This window comes from Lytechinus pictus, chromosome 13 (assembly GCF_037042905.1).
Source record: "Lytechinus pictus isolate F3 Inbred chromosome 13, Lp3.0, whole genome shotgun sequence".
NCBI classification, from domain to species: Eukaryota; Metazoa; Echinodermata; class Echinoidea; order Temnopleuroida; family Toxopneustidae; genus Lytechinus; species Lytechinus pictus.
In genome coordinates this window covers 25,367,562-25,387,690 of record NC_087257.1, presented here as the reverse complement: position 1 = coordinate 25,387,690, position 20,129 = coordinate 25,367,562, and the positions used below count along the sequence as shown (strand labels likewise).

General features: G+C 35.4%; 2 protein-coding genes across 3 annotated transcripts in view; both read right to left on the bottom strand.

Moving 5' to 3' along the window:
• Positions 1-195, bottom strand: part of LOC129274265 (putative leucine-rich repeat-containing protein DDB_G0290503) — a 32,037-nt gene extending 31,842 nt beyond the window's left edge. The window contains exon 1 of one of the 2 annotated variants that reach the window (XM_054911102.2): positions 8-195. In XM_054911102.2, coding sequence (XP_054767077.2) covers positions 8-55 — 48 coding nt within the window. In that variant the 5' untranslated portion in view covers positions 56-195. The remainder of the gene's footprint in view (positions 1-7) is intronic. The other variant, XM_064108957.1, reaches the window with a different exon arrangement.
• Positions 196-14,491: 14,296 nt separating this feature from the next.
• Positions 14,492-20,129, bottom strand: part of LOC129274266 (integrin alpha-8-like) — a 51,914-nt gene continuing 46,276 nt past the window's right edge. Inside the window, exons 24-29 of the mRNA XM_064108281.1 lie at positions 19,784-19,901; positions 18,116-18,280; positions 17,555-17,779; positions 16,735-16,851; positions 15,919-16,044; positions 14,492-14,911 (exon numbers count right to left, since the gene is read on the bottom strand). Of these exons, the coding sequence (XP_063964351.1) occupies positions 14,816-14,911; positions 15,919-16,044; positions 16,735-16,851; positions 17,555-17,779; positions 18,116-18,280; positions 19,784-19,901 (847 nt within the window). The 3' untranslated portion in view covers positions 14,492-14,815. The remainder of the gene's footprint in view (positions 14,912-15,918; positions 16,045-16,734; positions 16,852-17,554; positions 17,780-18,115; positions 18,281-19,783; positions 19,902-20,129) is intronic.

The following is a 20,129-nucleotide window of genomic DNA, read 5'->3' as shown; positions in this document are numbered from 1 at the left end:
TCCTTACCCTCTCCCTGCCAGCAATTAACTTCTTCTTTCTATCGTCGTCATCCATTTTACACCAACATGATAAAAAATGAAAATAATTGTCATAACATTTCGAAGGATCGGTCTGCTTCGCGGCACTCACTACGTGGAAGTTAAAACATGGCGCGGACTCCGATACTCCTGCGATCGCGATATCGTATTATCGGCAAAGTTGTTTTTCTTAAAAAAAAAGTTTTTTTTATCATACCGAGGTTTGTTATACCGAGGTTTTTTTACCTGACTGCAAAGAAAGCACGAATGCCTGTGAGCAAGCAACCAGGGAACCAACAGCTTAAGGTCCTATCCGAGGGACCTGGTAATGAGGATAAATGCCTTAGTTACCAATTAAAGGGCACTAGCGCACCGCTTAAAAATCGAACCCGGGTCACCGGAATCCGAAACCCCTGCTCTATACCGACTGAGCTATCGCGCCTCCTTTACCTATAAAATAACTTTATTAATTGAATTGAACTTTATTATCCCATACCAACACTGGTGTACAGATGGGGGTGGGTGAGGGGGGCTCTTGCCCCCCCCCCCCCCCCAAAAAAAAAAAAAAAAAAAAAAAAAAAAAAAACGAATAAATAATAAGAAGAAGAAGAAGAAAGAAGAAGGAGAAGAAGAAGAATTAAGAAGAAGAAAATTTTATGCAAAATGCCAGAGCTAGCCCCCTCAAAGTGTTGGCTCATTACGCCACTGCATACCAATTAGGAGGCAACCCCTTACCCATACAAGAAATTTGCCACTCACTGTTGCATTATAAATGCAAATATTACAAGAACATGAAGTTGATATAACTATTTAGCATAAATCAACATGTCAGCAGATATAGTCAACATGAGAAATTATTAGGCTAAACTAACACAGAATTAATGTCTGGTGTAGCAGTCTAGAATCTGAAGATCATTTAAAAAAATAGACAAAAGGCTTGTACAAAGTAGATCTGGCCATCTGGGCATATGAAATATTGGAAAATAGGGGGGGGGGTTAAATCCATAGCTAGTGTGTCTTTGACCCCTATATAGTAATCCGGGCATACGTGAAATATTTTTTAATATGATGTGAGTGCATTCTTAAATTCAACTATAGCTGTCTTGACAATATCCGGGCACACGGGCCCTGGGAAGCCGGGGTGCTAAAGCACCTCCAAGATTTACCTATAGGGCCTATAGGGGGTGTTGTGTGTGTTATTCTTCATATGCATCACCCCCAGAAAATTCTGGTAGGTAGGCCTATGCCAAATAGCACAAATTTAACCAAAATCACCTTCATTTTATAGTGCAGCCCTTTTTTATTTTGGCTTGTCAAATTTTTCCTGACCATAATCGTCTACATTTTTGTTGACCCCCCTTTTTTTTTTCTTGTCAAATTTAAACCAGCCCCCCCCCCCCCTTCTAAAAAAAAAATCGTTCCTAGGGCCCTGTCCGGGCATACACATGGAATAAATTAATGAAATATTTGGGGAATAAAATTCATAACAATTGATTATTCAATACTTTTGTAATCCAGGCATCGGGCTAGGCGCTAGGCATACATGAAATAAATATTTATGATTTTACACTCCTTCAACTACTGAGACCTAGGCAATAATCCAGGCATACAATTTTTCATTATTCAATACTCTTCATGTCATGAATAATATTGAACAATGTCATGAAGAATATTGATAATGAAATATTGGGGAGGGGTAAAATCTTTAACAATTGACCACTGGATAGTAATCCAGGTAGCTATTATTTTGGACTCTTTCAGCTACTGACCCCGAGACAACAATCCAGGCATAGTATGGAGAATATTGAATAATGAAAATTTGGGGGGAGTAAAATATCCATCAACTACTGACCCCTCAATAGTAATCCATGCATACTCGAACTAAACTGAATAATAAAATATTGACGAGGGGGTTAAATCTTTATTTCGTTTATCAAAATTTTCTTACTATTGTAAATACATTTTGGGGTTTGATTATATCTGTGTCTTCTTGTACGAATTCATTTGTAGACCTATTATTACACATGCCAGTGATGACACTGGCGTAAAATTACCACTGGCACTGACCTGTAATTTTGTATTAGTATCATGGGCGGAAATCCCAGGGGGGACAGGGGGGACGTGTCCCCCCTACCAAAAATAGTAGGGGGGACACAATATCAAATGTCCCCCCTACTATTTTTGGTCTTTTATGATGGAGAAAAATGCATCATTCCCATTCGAAATAATACATGTATTTTGGACTAAATGACTTTACATTTTGGGTGAAAACCTTTGTTTATTTTGCTTGTCAAATTTTCAAGAGTGAATAAAATAAGATGAGGTGAAAACTTGGAAAGAATCTTTCATGTCACTATATAAAATTTTCGCTCGCGCTTCGCGCTCGCATTGCCTGTTAGGTGATTTTTCAATATGGAGCTTAAATATCATGTTTGGAAGATTTTGTGTGATTTACCAACGGATTTTTTAAAAAGTGATCTATAAAAGTTACAGCTTTATGGTCTGAATATTGGCATTTTCTACTCGCACTGAGCACTCGCAAAATTCGATTTATTCAGTACCTATTATTTTTGTGTATTCCATTTAGATTGAAAATATCCCTTTTCAAGTCTGATTGTCAAAACGTAGCAGATAGTGCTACTTGTATTTTGATTGGCGATTTATGTATGTCTCAATATTGATTTTCATGACAGTTTATCAAAGATTTTGGCTCGCGATTTGCGCTCGCATTGATGGTTAAAAATATTTTAACTGATGCATTCTATTCCTAATTACAAAAGTGCTTGAAATGTCCAGTTTTCAGGCCATAATATCATCAGATTTCTCGCCCGCAAAATGCGTTAATAAATAAGATATAAATTTAATGATTAAATTGTCCCTTTTGTTTCATCTCGCGCTTAGTAAGAGGAATATGAAGATAGTCATCATTTTCATATGACTTGTCCTATAAGGATGTCCCGGTCCTATGTCAAAACTCAAATAATAATGAAATATTAAGTGTGATCCATATCCACCTCACAATTTTCCTACAAAGTGCATGAAATATATAGCTGAAATTGACTCTTTTTTTTCAGATCAGAATATCAAAAAGTTTAAGCTCGCGCTTCGCGCTCGCTGATAGATGTGTAAAATGCCGAGATTCTAGGTCTAAATCTGAAAAACGCTTATGTTTATTCAGATATTCAATTTGTTCTCTATTTAAATCATTATCCAGTTTCAGATTACAATATCAAAAATTTTGTGCTCGCATTATTAATGTAGAAAGATCCCATATTACTCATCCTTTTCATGATTTACAAAACATGAGTGTCCCGTTTTTAGGTCTAAATCTCGAATTTTTCTGCTCACGCTTCGCTTACATCAATTGTTTAGTTATATAGCTACCCTGTTCACGATTACAAAAATTTAAAAAAAATTTCGATTCTTTTGAAAAAATGTCAAAAATTTTTAGCTCGCGATTCGCGCTGGCATTGATTGTTGAAATATGTAACGTCTTCATGGCTAAGTGCAAGCAGTCCTTAACAAGTACCTTTTCGATCAATTCAAATTAAACGTATATGAACATTTTCTGGCTGCATTTTGCACTCGCTTTATTTATGTAAGGACCGGGTGTAAGAAAGACCCCCAATTACTTTTCATGATTTACAAAACATGAATAGAGTGTCTCGTTCTTAGGTCTAAATCTCAAAACTTTCCGCTCGCGCTTCGCGTTCGCATCAATTGTTTAGTTATATACCTATTCAGTGGCGTAACTACGGGGGGGCATGGGGGGGCACGTGCCCCCCCAATCGGCTGACCAAAAAAAAAAAAAAAAAAAAAAAAAACGGGAAAAGGAGAAAAAGAGGGAGAAAGGAAGAGAAACGTAGTGGGAAAGAAGACATTATTGTTCATTATAATGTTATATTATATCATAATTATGTTATGTTATATTACATAAGGAACATTTTTTTCATAACTTTATGAAACATAATTTGCTCAGGGCCTATGTCTTCATTGCTCCTGGTGCTTGCATTGTCTGTTTACCGAGATATATAATCCTGTTACACTAAAACCTCCCGTTTTCAAGTCAATATACACCAAACTGCCAAATATATTTCCTCGCACTTCGAGTTATTATTGTTTTATGTACAATAGTATGCTTCTTTTTCATGACTTCTTAAAGTGATTGCCCCATTTTAAGGTCTTAATATAAAACATTTCCTGTCCGTGCTTACGTTCGCAGTAGTGGATTGGTGAAATATGTCTGCTCTCCATGAATTCCTAGAATCAGTCCTTAAAATGTCCCTTTTCTGATCTGAATATTAACATTTTTCAGCTCGCGCTTCGCGCTCGCATCATTTGGTTAGTGAACTACGTGTGGTCTTCGTGAATTCCTACAAACAAGCCTTAAAATGCTCCTCTTCAGGTCTGAATTTCCTATATAAATTTTCGGCTCGCGCTTCGCGCTCGCAAGATTTGATTAGTGAGATGGGTATGTTAATCATGATTACAAGTGCTTTATGTGCATGTTATTCTAACAAAATCAGCAAGCGCTTACTGGCAGTCACATTAGATGACTATGGTAAGATGTGTATACTCTTAATGGATTCCTAAAATATAGTCCTTAAAATCTTCCTGTTTGGGGGTCAATATTTACAAAAATTTCAGCTCGCGCTTCGCGCTCGCATTATTTAACGAGACAGGTGCGTATCATGATTACAAAAGATTGATTATAATGTCCCTTTTTAAGTCTGAATATCAGAAATTTTAAGCTCGCGCTTCGCGCTCGCATTGCTTGACCAGTGAGATACATATCCGTTTAATGGCACTGTCCTTAAAATGTCTCTATTAGGTCAGTATACCTGGCAACTGGGCGCGCTTCGCGCGCTCACTAAGTGACTCATAATGCTAAGTGACTCATTTTGCTGGTGCCCCCCCATGCCGTGACCCACGGTACGCCACTGTACCTATTATATGTTTAAGTTACAAAAAGTGCTTAGAATTTCCAGACTTTAGGTAAAAAATTCAAAAACTGATTTCAGCTCGCGCTTTGCGCTCGCATTATTTGATTGTTGAAATATGTAACGTCTTCATGGCTAATTGCAAGCAGTCTTTAACAGGTACCTTTTCCATCAGTTAACCTCTGCTCGCACTTCGCGGTCGTGGTAAATATTTAGTTGTATATACATCTTTTTCAGGATAACAAACATTGCCCAAAATGTTCAAATTTTAGGAAAAAAATACATAAATTTTCCCCAAAAAATTTGCTCGCGCTTCGCGCTCGCATTATATAAATAAGGACAATGATATCATATATTTATGTTGATTTATAAGAATAAAGCTAAAAAGTGACCATGAGGACTACTCCTTCAATGAAACAGACAAAAATTACCTTCGAGCGGCCGATCGGGGATTAACATATGGCTGAAAATGTTTTTGCCCCCCCCCCCAAGGCTAGCTGGATCAGCCCGTTGTCCCCCCTAACTTTCGGGACAGATTTCCGCCCATGATTAGTATAGAGATCAGTGAAAATTCCAAAGGATATGGTATAGATCCCCCAACTGTTTTCGGATAGGGGGCATGCCGGGGGGGATGTCCTGTCACTGGCGTACAGGAGGACCACCTCCCAAACACACACACACCCACTCACAAAAAGCTTCAATCGACCTGGAAAAAATATGCTCATTATGCTATTGTGACCTGTACAAACACCCCCACACCCCCCCCCAAAAAAAAAAAATGCTTTTTAAAATCAAGATTGAAGTCGTGTGAATTCATCTATATCGCGCTTCACTCCTTCGTGAGTGGAATAACAACCGGGGCATGCAGGATGCTGTCTGCCACCCCCCCCCCTCTGATGGGTTTTCTGGAAAATGAAAAAAAAACATCGGAAAAAGGGGAAGGGGGATGAGATGGAGGTGAGTAAGAAATGAAAAGGAGGGGAAAGGAGTAAAATAGCGGGAAGAAAAGGGAGAGAAGATGAAATAAAGAGAGGAAAAGAGGAAAAGAAAAAAAAAAAGAGAAAAATGAAAAGATAAATGAGAAGAACAGGGTAAGCTCCCCACCCCCCCCCCCCTGGCCTCTTTACCCAAGAAGAAATGCCTCCTTTTATCTTAGAAGGAGCCTTACCGAATTATGCCCTCTTTTCATGCCCAATCAGTGTCCGTTTTCCATATTCAGCATACAGCGTTCTGTTTCCTTGCAGATATTATTGAACAATCCCTTAAATTTTGTTTACTGTCCCCATTATAGCTCTTTGATTTTTCATCACGTTCTTCAGTATGCTCATTTTCACCTTTTTTTTATATTTCTGATTAATCCCCCTTTTTCTAGTTTGTTCAAAATTGTCAGTAGGTTATTTCAAGGTAATTCAATTAGCAAATGCTGCAGGCACACGAAACCGGTGGCAGCAGTTGGGCACTTGCCCCCCCCCAAAAAAAAAAAAATGAATAGATAAATAAATTCCCTAGGAAACAATTTTTTTTCAAAAATGAAATACAGGTAACACTTATTTTAATACACGCATTTTTGTCTTTGAGGTTTTGTCTCTCCTTTATCTATTATGTATTTTCGTAGTTTCTTAGTTGATTTTCTTTTTTTCGCCCCTGAAGGGGCATGTATATAGTATGGGGAATGTCATTCATTGAAATTTATTAATCATACATGTTGGGCCTAAACATGCTAAAAGCGCATTGGTTTCTGACCGTCTCTCACCTTACAGTGAGGAAAAAAAAAGAGGTCCCGGGCCTGTCCAATTTTTTTTTTTGATAATTGCATGGTCCTGTTTTATGTTCTCTTCAAACTAAAAGTCTTTCTTTAGGTCATTTTCAGACAATATCTTTCTCTTCAACAAAAAAAATAATTTCAAGGGGAAGACTTTTCTATCCCTTTTAACACGCTACATAGAAAAATCAAAGCTGTATTAAGTTCCAGAATAGACCAAAAAGCAAGTTTTACGACTTGAGACTTCATTTTTTAGACCAAACAGCTCATTCGATTTATCATTCATTTAGTAATCAGATATCCCCTTTAACTTTGCCTGAAACACACAGCTTCTTCAGGCAAAAACGTAATCTCACCTTGAAAAAGATCCGTTTGAACCCAAATCCCCTTTTGACATATATCCTCTGCCCCCCCCCCCCCCACTTTAAACCTCGCTCTGCCGCCCCTACTTTTATTTTATTTTGTTTTGCAATATGCGAATTATCGAAAAATATATAAATCAAAATTAAGCATGAGGAAGAGTGGGGGTCATAAAAAATAACTATGTAATGATGAAAATAAATAGAGAACTATGTTATATCATTAAAATAAAATGAATTATGTAGTCACATGCGAAATCACAAAATTCATTTTATTTTAATCATAACAATGCTTTACAGATTTCCTCTGGACTACCCCGTCCCCCTTCCAAAAAGAGATAGTTGCAAATGAGTTTGTGCAATGTTATAAGTTGATGAGTGAAGGGTCTGTATGTCTCCTCTCCATATACCCCATTTCTCTCACTGACCCCCACCCCCTTCGGACTCTCATCATTACAACATATTTTACACAAATTCTTAATTCATCTCTCCTGTCATCGCCTTCTCGCTCTTTTGATATATCTCATTCTCACCCTCTGCACCCCGTACACGAAAAAAAAAGATCCTTTATGAATATTTGTGAAGAGTTAAGGGGGAGAGAAATAAGTTGAAAAAGAGTATATAATGATGAAGAAAAGGGTGAGGATGAAGAGAAGGATGGGAGGAAGAAGACGCTGACGACGACGAAGGAGAAGACAATGACAACGAAGAAGGAGGAGAAGAAGAAGGAGGAAGAGAAAGAAGAAGAAGAAGAAGAAAGGGTTGAGTATTGTCATTTAGATGACAGTAAGTTAAGAGAATTTAGAATGCTATACCGATTTCTTGCTCTGAAGAAGTTAAGTAAAATACATGACAGAAAGTTTAAAAAACTCAGTAGATTCTTTTATACAAAATTTATTCCACCTTACTAAAAACATCTTTGTGACAGCTTTAGCTTAGCATAATAAGCAATCAATCTATAATTTAACCATACACCCAAATTTCTTTCAAATACATTACACCTGTCAAATTTGTCCAAAGACGACAGTGTTCATAGTGAATTAAGTTTACATTTATTGTGAAAAACAAAAATTAAGTGCTCTAAAAAATACAAAAGATAAGTTAATTAAAAAAAGGAAAATGACATGAAAATTAAATGTTCTATAAATGTACATTTGATACAAAAACAGATTTGATACCTATGATTCGACTTTTTGACAAGTCAGTGAGATCTTTTCACAACACACATGGCATTTATTTATTTCATACACGGAGTAGCCTAAGTAGATGCAGCTACATTAGCTGAAATTATGAGAAAACATAAAGAAAGGTGAACTCTCTAAGAAAGAGATGATTAAGAAGAAAATGAAGAAAAAGGGAAAATCCAACCTCAAAATAAATCTTATACAGTAAAATCTGCATAATTATATTTTGTATAAATCTGAGGGAGGTTGGGGAGACAGAATCCGAACCTTTGTTAAATAAAAGCAGTTTTGCCTCTCGGAACCGCAGAAACCCAATCAAAGAAAAATGTTAATAGGTAAATTACACGTTTTGTACAATCTGCACCCAAAAGTCCTTGATTTTGGTCATAATCTGACTCATGAAAATGTTAACTTATGGACAGTTACAGTATTAATATAATCCAAAACATTACACCACCAATAGATCCTTAAGTAAACGTTTGAAAGAAAGAAAAAAATAAGAGAAAAGAATAGCTTGCTGGCACCAGAAATGGAAAAAAATCATAATTAGCATACTTCTCTTCTGAATTAAGGAGTAGAAATAATAATATTGGAAATATATGTACAATGGGCAAATTATCAACAAAAATAACCATTTCCTGGTGAACAGATTTTACTCTGAATATATTGGTTGAAATGAAAATGATTTTTCTTCATGGAAACCAATTTTTCTTCTAAATATTTGATAAACTGGAAACTTTGGTAACTAATTAATCACAGAATGGTCCATCTATCTGCTGGATATGACAAGTACTTTTTAACATAGAAATCATTTTATAGCATTCATTAATTTATATATTACAATAAACAAAATACACATAAGAGCAAAGATTATAGGCTAATTGTTACAATGATAATGCATACTAAATAGTCATCATAATAATACATTTTTTTGCAACACACAATTTACATATATAACGAGCACAATATACATCCAAAATGACTGAAAAAGGTCAGTTAATAAGACATCAGTTTATAACCAATGTACAAAAACAGAATACACACACACAATTGCTTTTCTCCAACATATATTGCGTATAACAAGCCAAATTGTGGAGCAGATCTACAATTAAATATATTATACAATAATCAACTATATTTCTCTTTATTCAGAATCATGTGTCTCTTATTGTTATATGATTATGCCAATATTTGGGCGCACAGATATTTGAATAATTTTTCAACATAGTTCGCGTTTCATGAGTTGTAATATTCAGAATGTTGATAGTGTTTTTATGTGGAGTAGTGTACATGTATGCACTGGTGCACTTTTCAAAAATCACAAAAATAAAAAAGCTTTAAGTATAAATTGCCAACTGGGCTTGTTACACACAAAAAGAATATAGGAGCTTAAAGTGTAAACTATCCAAAATGTCAATACACAGCTAGAATGATATACATTGACTTCAACATTTGTTTTGTAGCATAACAAAAGCTCTATTGTTGAACTCTTTTGTGATGTCATAAAGGGCAATTGATATTAATATTCATATTCATTATTAATATTCATCAATTGCTGAGACTGAAGAAAACATAGTAACATCACAGACTAAATCCAAACATGAATTATCAACAACTTTACTTTGTAAAACAAAAATGCATTATTATTGAACCTTACCAATTTCTAATCAACCATGCAACACTTTGTATAACACTAATATAGCAAATATTCAAACTCAAGCGATAGACTTGAAATTGGTGAAAGAGTGAAATGGTATCTATTCAAAGTGACATACACATATATGTGCATATTTGTAAACCCCTTTGGACTAAGACGGGATTGAAATGTAACATTGGTATATCAATAAGCAAAACAGACCTATATACCTACAGACATGATATGCATCCATCCATTCACAAAGACCACCAAAGGATTCTTTAAAAATGCATATTTTCTATTGATGACATGCTAGCAGTTACTTCTTGAGATTGTGCCTCATGTCCTTTAAAAAAGATTAATATTTTGGCAATTTGTGATTCTAATGCAATTTATAAAGAATACATAGAAAAGAAACAATTTCAAATAGAAAAAAGAGCATAAGTATATAATTGAAAGCAACTATTACAAAATGAATCATCAGGCACAACTTTTCTACTTTAATATAAAAAAAAAACTTCCATGAAATATTTCACTTCATGAACAAAAGAATGAATCATTGAAGAAACAAAGTGAATCTGAGTAAAATCTGAATAACAAAATGAAAAGAAAATGAAAGCTTTGCTGATTCAATTTAAAACCATATAAAAAAAACTGTGATTACTGTACAATCGTGGTTAAAAAGTAAAAATACCAAATACTCTATTATCTCTAGAATAAAGACCTCATAAGGAACCTTACATGGATATAAGAAATATAAAATGCAACCCGGACACCTCTACATTATTCTGTAAGCCGTTTTCTTCCCTCAAAGGTTTCAATTAAATCTTGGTAGCACAATTAATGCTGCACTGGAGTAAATCATTTTCAAAATATGAAAGAAAAATAGAATAAAATAACAAAGGTGGGGGGTCAAGACATACTCCTAAACGTACAAAAACAACATATCAAAATCAGGCACTTCATCAGTTCAAATCAAATCAATGATTTCTTCCAAAAGTTCAGAAGTAAAAAATGTCATAAGCTTAGAGAATGGAGGAACTTACCACAGCCCTAGTTTCACAAGGGAGAATTAAATCATTGATACCGATAGACCACAGAAAAGCATTCATAAAATATGCCAAAATGTAATCAATTGTATTTTATAGCATCAATCAAATCAGATAATTTTGGATGAATTCTGTACAAATGCACATGTACAGTTCAAAAACGCATTGGAAAAGTCAAATTTCTTTTGAGAATTTCAGGCCATGATTAAAGGGGCCAGTTAATTAAAATGGTCATTAGTTTAACCTATTTAAAAGTTATACACATTTCTATCTAAAACATTTTTGTGCAACCAGGTTCTCTAGAAAAGTGATGAATACATCTTAAGGGCAACTTCAGGAAAACAAAAATATTAAACATTCGGAAATGAAACTGAAAGTATGGAAATTGTATTTAAAAAATAATTGGTCATGTAAGACAAATATATACCAGGACACACTATTAACTTCGTGCAAACATAGGAGATAAAACAATTTAGGGCCAACTGCAGAAAGATTTCAATGCAACCAACAATTCTATGCAAATCCTTAACATAAACTTCTGGAGGTCATTTACAAAGATGTATGCTTAGTGTCAATGCACACATGATATTAATATATGCACTATATCATTGATTAATCTATAGAAGCGTGTGTCCTCTGTGTATGATTTGACCAATGCAGTGATCCATTGTATACCGCATGGAACTAGAATTAATGTCCGACTCTGAGTCACACTTATCTCTGTTTGAAACACCTGACAGATCACTTAAAAATCTGATATTTTGAGTTGTATTGGATTGCATCTCTTTTTGCAATGGGCCCTTAATGTCTCTATTAAATATAATTAGTTACAAAATGATTAATGATGATTTTGCTGCAGAAAAGGAAACCGTTTTTATAGCAAGGAAGTTATGGTAGAGGGGTTAGACTGTAAAAGTTAACAGAAAAAATAGATTTCATGGGAAAATTAGATCCAAAGGAAAGAATCAGATCAATGTGAAGCTAACAAATTGCAGCACATATCGAGAAGGGAGTTGTTTTGAATTACACTAAAATGAATAATACATTTCAGTTCAGAACCAATTTATATGTGAACACTTTGACTTAAATACTAAATTTAAAAATAATGTCAACATCTTGAATTGACAAATGTTCACAAAGGATCCATTTTGCTTCTTATCTTCAGGTTTATTCATTATATTTTTTAAGATTTAAGAAAAAAATATGCCATTGTTTGTAATGTTTTAAAACCCCAACATAAAATCTCTACGAAAGCAATTTACCTCTAATTTAAACATATTACAATCTCAACATAGAAGAAACAACACTCCTCAACCATTAGGATATAAAAAAAAATGCTGTGCTCCACATTTATCATCATCACATAGATACATCTATATATATACTTATTTCATTTCATATTAATTTAATACATAGCATGATTATTATCAGGTTCAAACCCCTGCAAAGTTGCATTTTGTCTTATTTTTGAAAACATATATGTACAGATAAACATATTGAATAAATATCACTCACAAAGACATATGAAAGATACCATATCATGGCCATCAGATCTATAGAGTACCAAAATGTGATTTCATCGACTTTCCTTTTGCACATTTCAACATTTTCATGACCATATCCTCAAATAACCGAGATATGATATTAAAAAACGCTGAAAAATTTTGTTGTAAGGTCATCGCTTCGATACTCTATACTAATAATAATTTGTTTCTTCAAATCTCACAAGTGACTCACACATTTTCGATGATTCTGAGTAAAATTGGCATATCTAGGACAACATTGTGTGCTCAATATTAAGAATCAGACCTATACAAGCTGTAGTTTAGTTTAAACCAAGGTTTTTTTGTTACGCCATGGTTCAAATCTTGATTTGAACTATATATTGCTTTAGGATGCACATGAAAACTACCATCTTAGGTCCATACTACTTTGAACATGTACATCACTGCTCATAATCAACTTATGCTGCACAACTTTGGTCTCAATTTACTATGCGTCTTCATCCCATGTACACATACCTCAGTATATGATCTTTCCTCTAGTAACAATATACATTCATTATGAACTTCAACAGGTGTGCACATATTTCACAATATATGATCTTGCTTAGTCACAATCAAACATTCAACACTTTTCATCTAAGTATGCAAATAGAATCTCCTATTTTTATTCTTAACTTGAAGGTAAAACCTCAGATAATATAATGCTTGACTATGGTCAACATCACATATATGGTATTATAGAATGGATGGGAAAATCCCTGCAATCTGATTGGTTGAGAGCAATGCAAGAATTTTTACTGGGCTGCATGAACGATATCCCGATAATCAAAACGATATCCACTGTAAACAAGCTATCGTCCGAAAAGGTCATTGTGATGTCATCGCGCATGTACTGTTACGCTTGTTTACGTCAAAATTTTGAATTTTCGATCAAGGCAGAATGAATCAAATAAAGGATGCAAAATGATCTGTAAGTACAAATACGTTACCGTAATTGTCATAGGGATTAAAACTGCCTGCATACTCGTTAGTTGAGAAGTCCAGACATACGATCTAACGTTTATAGATCTACTGCCTTACTGGCACTGCCCTGGGCTGGGCTGGCTGTGCACAGCCAAATCTCAAGTGCGGGCCCAGGCAGCCGTAGGCACTGGCCACCGGAGCGGCCCGGGCATACACACACAGCTATGGCTGCCTCATAGATCTAGTCAATGCAAAGCTGTATCTGGCATTTTTGGTATAATGATGCCTTTGTGCCAACATATTATCAAGTTAGGCATACATATTTATGTTTTCCAGGGTTATCAAAGGGTCTGCATTACATTTTGGAATTTTCATGCATCCGGTAAAAAATCATGCGTCCAGTAAAAAAAATCATGCGTCCAGTAAATATTTTCATGCGTCCAGTAAATTGAATTTATTGGACGCATGAAATTATCATGCATCCGGTAAATCATTAATTTTTGTGGTTTATTCAATAAAATTTTTCCATTCTATAAAACAGATGATGCATGGGTTTCTTTCGTGGGTCAGTGGAACTGTGTGCACGCGGTAACTTTGGCATTATGGTCTAAACCATGCCAAAGTTACCTTGTGCACACAGTTCCTACTGACCCACTCTAACCCATGCATCATTTGTATACTGTACCATTAAAAACGTGTAAAATTAATGGCCAAAAAGAGACTTTAAGAAACATCGGCAACTCCCCATTTATTTCAGCACCATTTCTATATTAAGCTGATAAGATCTTGTAGCTCAATTCTGGTAATTCTTCATAATTTTGTGGTTAAGAACTGAGATTTTGCCTAGTAAGATCATGCTAAATTCTCGTAGCGATCTAGATCAGTTTTTTTTTCTTATAGAGTCTTTTTTTAATTGGACAGCTGAGAAAGCAGAAATGCTTGTTATTAAGCAACCAGAAGATCAATAGTTTTACACCCTGACCATGGGACCACTCAATTTAAATGCCATATTATAGGGCACTCATCAAATCACCAAAATACAGGAATAAAAATCTCTTTCACTCTGCAAACGGGGGCTGTCACCATACAAACAAAATATTATTAATCTCATTATTACGCTTTGATATCGCACTGAACACATCAAAACTACATCTCAAAGCACTTAATAGATATGGCAGTTATACCTGTCAAATCTGTTGAAAAGTTGATATATTTGAGGGACAAGATTCCATCACCACGGCGACGAAAGATGCATCATTGACCTTTAGCGATTGCTCTCACACAAGGAAGAAGAAATACTCTTATCATAGTACATACAAACAAGGGTCAAGATCATTTCAAAGAAGAGATAAAACTAGGAAGGTGTTAATAGCTGGCTAATATCAGGCAGTCAGGAGCGTCATACATCTGATGGAGGGCCATCTTTATCTGTGACGGCGACTGGTGCATATTCCTTGTTATCTTCCCCTGGTTTCTTTCTCTCGAAGAAGCCGCACTGCAAATACAAGGAGAAAAGGTGAAGTTTTGATAAGTGCTTTAAAGCAAAACAGAAAACATAAAGACTAACAGTTCAAATTTTCTGGGCTGATTTTTCCATCTTGAGCTACTTTACATGTAGATTCATATGAATATATTCTAATCTTTGTAATTCTTTTGTGTTTTTTGTATTATTGTTACTTTGTGTTTATCTGCCTGTCTTGAACAAGTAATATATGGCCTAGTCATGGGCTCTTCATTTACCGTTTTTAATCAAATGTATAAAATTTATTGGTCTTGTATTCTAAACCATTCCGTCAATGTTTCATGTTCAATAAAGTGAAGCAAAGCACTAAACTATAGTTACTAAAGGCCCTGTCACATCGTCCCCTGCAAGCGTTGCGGGTGATTGCCCGCAACTCACCCGCAACAAAGTTTTGAGCATGTTCAAAACTTTTCTGCGTGCAAATTTGACTTGCGTACGCTTCTGAGGGCAACTGCGTGTGAGATGGGTGTGAGATACTGTCACTGCGGGCAACTTGCGGCCTTGCGGGTAGCAAGAAGTTATTCGCAAGTCACACGCAAGGCCTGCACGGAACGTTGTTCATTCTATTTTGTACATGTACATGACTGTTCACACATGGTGGCAGGAGGCGAAGGCAGCTCAAACTCTATAGCAGTGATCTCATCTTATATAAAGCTCAGACCTTTAAAGCTCATTTAAACTCTTGGTAAATCCTACAAAAGTGCATGTCTACATTCTGTGCATGTGACTATTCAAGTTCATTTCTGGATTATATTAATATTTATGCTCTAATAACATTTATGATGTAGAGGGGTATAAAATATAAGTGTATCATACAAGATAAAGAGACTGAAAGAGAGACAGATCTATATAAAAAAATCATCTTGAAACAAACGATTAGACATATAATTCTTTCCTCTTAATCAAGAATGGTTCTGAGGACTGATAGGGTTGGTCCTCAAGAGATCCAAATGACATTTAAATGGGAAATGACTCCTTACCTTCCATAAACCTAAGATAATGATTAGCAGTAAGATGATACCGCCTAGAACTGAGACTACAATGATCCACCAAGCGATGGGGGTCACCGGTGGTACCAACTCCTCGGTCGTGACCAACGTCGATGCCTGAAGAAAGCAAATAATGCATTCATTATTATACACTTGACAAAAACACACATGACATCATGATGTAGGGGTTGGGGAAAGAATAAATGGAGAAACTGGCTATTAACCTCTAATTTTTTTTCTCCATATGCCCTTGTGAGTTACAAAATTGCCACCGCAAATGAACTGCAATTGGATAAACTCCAATTAACTTGACCATTTAGAGAAGTACGAAAATGGTCACCACATGGAATTTTTTTAAATATTTGTACTGCAGATGTGCATTGCTATTTTACAATGGTTTTACTGAGAATATGAAAAGGTAAACAAAAATTACTTTCCATATGAAAGGAGAAAATAAATCTCAAATCGCCCTCCATTGTCATTATTTGTTATGGATCCCTCTAAATTTCAAGAAGCTGGTTTTAAGGGTGTGTGATCCTAAGAGTTTATGACATATTTACTTGTGATTTTGACCTAATATATAAATTGAATTGAAATTGAGAACAAAAGAGTATTGATTTGAATTAAGATCAACCTGAGTTTAGTTTTTAAAAAACAAAACAAACAAGTACCAAAAGTAATCTTTCACTGCTTATTCTCAAGCTTATTTTTGTCTTATTTTATTTTATTTCATTTCATTTCCTGGGGGGGGGGTTACTTATCAAATTTGAAGTGGAGAATCTAATTACCAAAATGTCACTAACTCACCTTGGTTGAGTCACTAAAGTCCCTTGGCAGAGGGATGTTGTAGGGAATAGTTCTTACAGCAGCGGATGCAGTAGATGCTATGGTTGCTTGCACCACAGGCGTCAACTCACTAACGGCCTACAACATTACAACAACAAAAATAAATTTTATTGCCATGTTGTTGTTGATATCATTTCTTTATTAAGACTTGACATGTCAGTAAGATTTATCTAGCCCTATATGAGCATTAAATCTATTGTATAGGTTGGTCCCACAGTATCTGAAAAAAGGATGCTCGAATGGGGAAAATTGCTTAACATCTTCGTAAATGGCAATGTTATCCCATTACCAAATCAAAAGAGCAGAAATGAACCAAATTAATCTGTACTAAGATCTGAAGTGCATGCTGCTGATATAAGATATTGCTTTTTTAAGAGGCATTTCCATAAAATGAAAATTTTTTAACATCCTACCCCCATCATTTACTCCCATCATGAACAAATAAAGCCATGAAGATTTTAGAGAGTATAGCACCTTTTCATGCAAAGCACAAAGTGGAGTCAAGTCATTTCAGGAAAGTTCCAATGATAGGGAGCTGGATGTACATGTATGTGTTTCATCGAATTGCCCTACAACTTTTAAGGACACAAAAACAAAAACAAATAGAGGTTCCCAAAGCGTGATCCAATCACAAAAGGATCAAAAACATTCCTCATACATGTAAGTTGCAAAAGAGCCAAGCAAACTGCTGGAGGGTTTAGTTCAATCAAAAAATGTTGTCTGGTGCTAACTGATATGGGGAAAAAAGCCCTGTTGAAAATATATTTCCCCTGCGTAGTACCTGTTGGAATGTCCTCTCCCAGAAGCGTCCTAGGATGCGGACCACCTTGCTTTTAGAGGCATTGATCTCATCTATCGTGCAGTTGATGAGAACACATGAATCCTGGGCACAGTAGATTACATTGTCTGTCTGGGCTAGAGCTTCGGCGACCTCGGGCTCACGCCTCTTGCGACCGCTGACTTGTGTTGTTGAGTTGGAAAGCTTTGCTTTTGTGCTTGGTTCAAGCTGATTGTAAAAAAAAAAGAAAAGAAAGTTTTAATTGTCACCCTTTATGAATCACTGTGCATCACTGTATCTACCGTTATGTTGCAGATTTATTTGTAAAATACATTTCACTAAAGATGTTACAATGCAGAAGCAATATGTGTAAGTTATTCAAGCGTATTAAGGTGGTTACTTCATTTGTTTATGATTCACCTCATGACAAAATAAAGAAGATCTGTGATGGGCAATTGGGTTTGATTTTCTTTACATTCATTTAAAAAAATAACACAGGTCCTGTAAAATATCCCTGTGGAACACCCAATATAGCAGCTATCCACTGGCCTGTTGTATCCTTACCTTGACTCCCTCTGGATTGGCCTTTCCCTGAGTGAGCTGGCATGTCACTCCTTCTTCTGTCATGATCCCTAAGAGATAGAAGAGGTATTCTCCATCCTCATTTTTCTGCGGCCATTGGATGTTCAGTGAAACCTCACCAGCATTGCTCGACCCAGTATTACGGACCTGCAACAATCACAAATTTGAGTAAAAAATTATTTGATTTAATACAGTTTTCTCTTGTAGGTCACCCTTGACATTGGATTCATGCACACAAGAAACATTCAATGATATCTGCAACCTCATCAATGGACCTGAGAAACTGTTTCCAAATGCAGATGACTTTATGGTACTCACCAGTGATGCTGTATTTGAAGCAGTGTATACCAATATTGCTACTTGGGCAACCAAAACTTTGTACCTTATGCAAGTATAATACTGAGAGTAAAAGAACTCATGGCACAGTGTCTTTATTTTTTTATATACAAGTTCTTGTTATCCCAGCGTGTCTTGCACATCTTAAAATCATGTCTAATAATAAGCCATGTTTTTTTTCCATAAGGAATTCCCCTTAGCATCTTTAAATCATTAATCCTCCCATTTCAGCATAGACAAAACAGTGGGGATTTCAGAAGCGTTAATGTGAAAGATGCTAGGTGGGATTCCTACTAAAAGGCATGGAACAGATTATTTCAAAGGTTCCTCATCCAAAAACAATGTCATTTGGTTCTAGATATAAGATTTGCTGCACTACACTTATGCTAAAAAGTCATATCACCAAAAGATTCACTGGAAAACATCAATATACTTCATTAAAATTAAACTATCAATGGATCGTTTTTATTCAGAACTTCCAACCCGCCACCCTAAAAGCATTAACAAGTCACCCAAAATGAATTTCGATATTTTCATTGAGCTTGAAAGGGCATATCCTTAGCTTTAAAATGATGTATACCTTGTCAAAACTGATCAACGACAACCCACACGAGTAATTGATTGAATGTAGAAGAAAATCTTTGAGGGCTTCGAGTAATAAGGAGAAAACAAGGTTTGAAGTTCTGGGTTCACTCAAGCATGAAACGTGCACACTGTGCAATCTTGGTGAAACTTTCAAGAAGTCCGCAAAAAAAAATTTGTGTCAAAGAAACTCTCATATCTCATCTTTTAATTGACTTTACAACTTCAAATTATGCTAGGATGAAGAAAAATTACTTTTTCAAATAAACTCATTCTCTAATTTTTACTTTGTGAAGACCAAATTACTATTCAGGCTATTTCCAAAGAACCTTCCTGCATGGTAATTAATTGTTGGTTTGGGTTGGCTCACACTGGCCCGTATTCTGAAGTCATGTTTAACTTAGGCCACGGTCTAACTCAGTGCTAAAATTATGGGGAGCCCAAAATTCAAAAATTCTGTTTCTCTTATGTTTACTATTTTGTTTCCTGTTGCTTTCATAATAAAGTGAAATACTTCAAAATACTTCAGTTATCATTCCAAGACAATTATGAACAATTTGAGTGTCGAATAAGTTAACAAATTGGATGTGTACTGTGAGGGATTGTGCCCCAATCGGCTCTCCATACTTAAACCACAACTTTAAACCAGTGTTTAATTTAAACCAGAGTCTAGAATACGGGCCATAGAAACAAAATGTACCACTTATCCTTTTTTAAAGGATTTTGTTTTACCTCATAAAGATGCATCACCTCCATACCAATGTCTGCCTCTGATGCATTTTTAGCAGGGAAGGGAGGAACAACGTAGTCTTCTTGTGTACTATACATCACAATTTCTGGGTAAGATGCACTGTTGTGAAAAGAAAAGACATAAGGTAGATCACATTAGAACTTGTCAAATTCATCTGACAATTCTGCTTTTCAAGAAACTTTGGAAATACAATTGATCTTGACTTGTTACATGAGGGTAGAGAGAAAAAAAATGGGAAAAAATATATTTTGAATACACTAGCTCTGTTGTCCCATACCTAAATAATAATCATCATTACTATAATAATAATAATAATTGGATTTAGAT